Source organism: Coturnix japonica, chromosome 3, assembly GCF_001577835.2.
Source record: "Coturnix japonica isolate 7356 chromosome 3, Coturnix japonica 2.1, whole genome shotgun sequence".
NCBI lineage: Eukaryota > Metazoa > Chordata > Aves > Galliformes > Phasianidae > Coturnix > Coturnix japonica.
In genome coordinates, this window is record NC_029518.1 from 100936240 (window position 1) to 100941466 (window position 5227).

At 55.9% G+C, this 5227-nt stretch overlaps 1 protein-coding gene across 1 annotated transcript; it reads left to right on the forward strand.

Annotated features, from left to right (window-relative positions):
- Positions 1-605: 605 nt before the first annotated feature.
- On the forward strand, positions 606-2661 carry LOC116653200 (collagen alpha-2(I) chain-like). The gene is made up of 3 exons (XM_032443762.1): positions 606-1139; positions 1417-1598; positions 2096-2661. Exons 1-3 carry the CDS (start codon positions 736-738, stop codon positions 2161-2163), a joined length of 654 nt encoding a protein of 217 aa, XP_032299653.1. The 5' UTR covers positions 606-735; the 3' UTR covers positions 2164-2661.
- The last annotated feature ends 2566 nt before the right edge of the window (positions 2662-5227 follow it).

Consider the following 5227-nt stretch of genomic DNA (forward strand, 5'->3'; position numbering starts at 1 on the left):
GATATTGCTGGGAAACCGGGAGGGACTCTGAGCAAGAACACCCTCATCAAATGCTGTAATCATTGGTGGTTGGTGTATAAGCTGGAGGAAGGGGAGAAATGGCCTCTAAATGGAACAGTAAAATATAATACAATCTTGCAGCTTATGTTGTTTCTGAGGAGAGAAAATAAGTGGGAGGAGGTAGCATATGCAGATATGTTCTTCACCCTCCGCAACCACCCGGAATGGCAGAAAGAGTGTGGAATGGGACCGCCACAAGATCCTTTTGTACTAACTATAGAAAAAGTACGGCGGGAGGCAAAAGAAAGTAAAATAAAACGCTGCTGCTCATCCTGTAGTATCGGACAGCAGTGCTTGAAGGCAAGCGCAGCAAGGGAAACAACCAAACTGCTTGAACACTATCAGGCCCCTGGGGCAATGGCACCTAGCGAGGAAGATCCGCCTCCCGAGGCTCCGGAGGAATCCCGGGAAAAAGATGAGTCCGGGAATTCCCCAGTAGCGTCACGGACAAGGAGACGGCAATTAGTAATAGCCCCACTGCAAGAAGCAGTGGGACCAGACGGGGATCCCGTAATGATCAGGGTCCCATTCTCCGCAGCTGATATAGAAAATTGGAGGGTGGAGGCAGCAGCCCCAGACGCCGCCGCCCCACAGGGCAGACGAGGAGGGTCCAATGGGGGGCGATAAAGGGGGGGTCGGGGGATAAAGGAGGTGGGGGACAGGGCTGGGGGGGGAATGGAGCACGGACGGCAACGGGAGCACGGCCCTATAGGGGAGCATGGACGGCTATGGAAGCATGGCCCTATAAGGGATCACAGCCCTATATGGGATCAGGGCCCTATAGAGGAGCACGGCCCCATAAGGGAGCATGGCCCTATAGGGGAGCACGGCCCTATAAGGGAGCACAGCCCTATATGGGATCAGGGCCCTATATGGGATCAGGGCCCTATAAGGGATCACGGCCCTATATGGGAGCCGTGGTGCGACTCCATGGGGCTGCCGGCCCTGCTGAGGGCTCTGCTGCGGGAACGGAACCATAGGACCGGACCTGAACGGAACGGACCAAACTGGGACAGGACAGAACGGAACGGACCGAGCCGGGACGGGACAGAACCGAGCGGACCAAACCGGGACGGCAGGTATGGGAATGGGGGCGGGGGGGGGCAACGGCAGGGGGGGGCAATGTGACCGGGGGGTCACCTGGGGTCAGTGTCACTGGGGTCGCCATCATGGGGGTGTCACCGTATTGGGGGAGGTCACCTGGGGTCACCATTACTGGGGTCACTGTCATGGGGGGGGGGTCAACATAATGGGGGTCAACTGGGGTCATTGCCACTGGGGTCACCATATTGGGGGGGGTGTCCCCATCCCTGGTCGCCATTTGCCATGTTCCACCATGTCTGTGTGTGTCCCCAGGTGTGTCGGTGTCACCACGGCTCAGCACAGCATCAGCAGGACCTCCCTTATCAGCAGGACCCCCCCCATCCCCCCATCCCCCCTTATCACCATGTCCCCCCCTATCACCACCAAGGCCCTCCTTCTCACTATCACGACCCACTATCGCACCACCACAGCGCCCCCTGTCGGCCCGCCCCCCCTTATCAGCCCGCCCCCGTTTCCCGTCCCCGTTCTGCCCGTTCTGCCGCCGTAACGGGGAGTCCCGCGCGGTGTGGAGCAGCCACGCTCTGAAGGACGCGCGTGGCCGCGTGCTGTGCCCCATCCTGCGGCGCTACGTGTGTCCGCAGTGCGGCGCCACGCGGGACAACGCGCACACCAGGAGGTTCTGCCCGCTCACCCCGGCGTCATATCGCTCTGTGTATGCACCGAGAGCACGGGGACACGGGGACGGCGGTGACTGATAGCAGGTAATGGGGTATGGGGTTATAGGGGCTATTAGGTGATGGGGTTGTGGGTTATGGGGTTATTTATGGGGTTGTGGGGGTTATGGGGTTATTTATGGGGTTATGGGGTTGGCTATGGGGTTATGGGGTTATAGGGGTATGGGGTTATTGGGGTTTGGGGTTGTGGGGTTATGGGGGTTATAAGGGGTTATGGGCTATAGGGGTTATGGGGTTGGCCCCCACATATTGTACTGTGTGTGTCGGGGCAGTTGTGGTGGTGATGATGTTAATTAAGGCCGTAATTACTAATTACTATTACTAATAACGCACTCTGTGTCATCCCCAGGCTGTGCTGAGCGCAATGTGGGACAGAAGGCAGCAGCTGGGCACCAACTGTGCACCATCATTAGTGCACTATCACTTGTGCACCATCATTTGTACACCATCAGCTTTGCACCACCGCTCGTGCACCATCATCTTTACACCATCACTTTACATCACCACTTTACACCTTCAGTTGTGCATCATCACTTTGCACCACTACTTTGTACCATCATTTGTACACCATCACTTGTGCACCATCACTTTGCAGCATCCCTTTGCACCTTCAGTTGTGCACCACCACTTTGCACCATCACTTGTGCACCATCAGCTTTACACCCCCACTTTGCACCAGGAGCAGAGCTCAGCAGCTGTTCCCTGTTGTGTTGTTGTGTTATTGTGTAGTTGTGTTGTTCCAGCCCTGCTCACACTCGTGTGTTTATTGCACCATTATGGGCTTTTTTCCCCCAATAAAGCCCCACTCACAGCTGCAGCTTCATCCTGGCTCGTCCCCCTCCATCTTCCTCCTCCTCCTCCTGCTGTTGTTCACCCCCCGGCTCCGCTCACGACGCAGCCGCAGCAGCGACTCCAGGGCACGATGGGCGCTCATCACACGGCGGCTGTAGGATAATGGGACCCCATAGGGGACAACGAGACCCCATAGAGACCAACGGGACCCCATAGGGAACAACGGGACCCCATAGAGACCAATGAGACCCCATAGGGGGCAATGAGAGTCCCCATAAGGGACAGTGAGACCCCATAGGGGATAGTGAGACCCCTATAGGGCACGATGGGCGCTCATCACACGGCGGCTGCAGGGGACAATGAGACCCCATAGGGGACAATGAGACCCCATAGAGACCAATGAGACCCCATAGGGGATAATGAGAGCCCATAGGGGGGATAGTGAGACCCCACAGGGGGACAGTGAGACCACACAGGGGACAGTGAGACCCCATAGGGGACAGTGAGACCCCATAAGTGCCAATGGGACCCTAACCCTAACCCCCCCCAGCACTCACTTGAGGTTGGACAGCTCGAGGATCAGCCCCCCCAGCACCGCAGACGCATCCCTCACGTGGTGCCACCCTCATTCCTGGGGGTCAAAGGGGGTGAAAATGGCACCAATCCGGGGCTTTTTAAGCCCAAAATGAGCTCTGGGTTCTGGTGGGGGGAGGGGGGTCCGACCTGGGGGTGCAGCTGGGTGAGGCCGGGTCCCCATCGGCGTCCACAGGGCACAGAGGGGCTGCAGGCTGGGAGGGGGTGGGGGGCTGGGGGGGAAATGGGGTGAAATGGGGGCAACTGGGGATGAACTGGGGGGAACTGGGGTGAAATGGGGTGAATTGGGGGGGATTGGGGGATATGAGAGTGACTTTGGGGGGGACTGGGATGAATTGGGGTGATTGGGGGAACTGGGGTGAAATGGGGGGGACTGGGGGGATCTGAGAGTGACTTGGGGGGGAACTGGGATGAATTTGGGTGATTTGGGGGTGAATGGCGGAGAACTGGGGTTAACTGGGGGGTGAACTGGGGTAAATTGGGGCAATCTAGAGTGGAATGGGGGGTGAACTGGAGCTCTATGGGGTGAAGTGGGACAATGTGGGGTGCAGTGGGGTGCTATGGGGCTGTTCCCTATGGGTTCTCATAGTACTCTGGCATTACCTGCAGCAGCTCGGTGTCCCCCCCTGGCACCCCACTGTGCTCCGGTGCTGAGATGTGGGGCAGCCCCACAGTGCCAGCCCCATAGCGCTCCTCATGCTCTGCCCCACAAGTGGGCTCCGCTTTGGCTGCCCACTCCCCCTCCAATGGCTCTTTGGTGGCCTCAATGCATTCTGTGCCCCCATCGGTGTCATCCATGACATATTGGATAATGCATACTCATATTGTTCTACTGCTCTTGTTGTAATGGAAACTGTCAATGCAATTACATTTTTTACATACAGGTCGAAGGAGGTGATCCTACCCCTCTACTCTACCCTGGTGAGGCCTCATCTGGAATATTGTGTCCAGTTCTGGGCTCCCCAGTACAAAAAAGACAGGGAATCTCTTGGAGAGAGTCCAGCGGAGGGCCACAAAGATGGTGAAGGGCCTGGAGCATCTCCCCTATGAGGAGAAGAGACTTAGGGAACTGGGTCTGTTTAGCCTTGACAAAAGAAGGCTGAGAGGGACTGGATCCAGGTTTATAAATACCTGAGGTGTGGGGCCATAGTGGTGAGGCTGGACTCTTTTCAGTACGTGCGTGGGGACAGGACTAGGGTAATGGGATGAATACAGCATAGGAAGTTCAGAATGTGCAGAAGAACTTCTTTACAGTGAGGGTGACGGAGCATTGGAACAGGCTGCCCAGGGATGTGGTGGAATCTCCTTCTCTGGAGATACTCAAGACCCGCCTGGACGCCGAGCTGTGTGATGTGGTGTATGGGAGCCCTGCTTTGGCAGGGGGGTTGGACTCGATGATCTCTAGAGGTCCCTTCCAACCCCTACAATTCTGTGATTCTGTGATTCAGGTAGGGATGTGAAGCCGAACACTTCATGGTCCTGCAATTGCCAGCCCGAGCCAGGCACTGTATTGAGCAGCTATTGAAAAAGGCAGCAACACCATTCAAATGTTTGTTTTGCTTTTATTTGCAATACACAGATGTGCTAAATGCATCCAAAATACATTTCAATATGAAATCAAATAGGAGGGGATACTGGTAATGACTAAAACTTCCTCAGTTCCTCTCTGCAGTCCACGAAAGGGAAATCACGGCCAGGCCTGAAAACCGGACCACACAGTGTGTGTCCTTTGGTGCACCTCTGAGGACGCAATCCAGGCGATTCTGCTGTCCTTTGTGCCTTCCTGCTCAAGCCCTTATCGTTTCCTTTTTTGGCTTTTCCTTCTTGGTCTTTCTGCTCAGCTGAGCATGCACTTGCCCCCTTTTTTTTTGGGGGTTTTGCTTCACCAGTCTCCCAAGCCTTACACTCAAAACCCTCCGGTCTGCAAGATAATCCATTGGGAAACCAGTCAAGGAGCTTCTCAACAACTGAAAGGGAAGAGAAGCAAGAGAGGATGGGTGGGT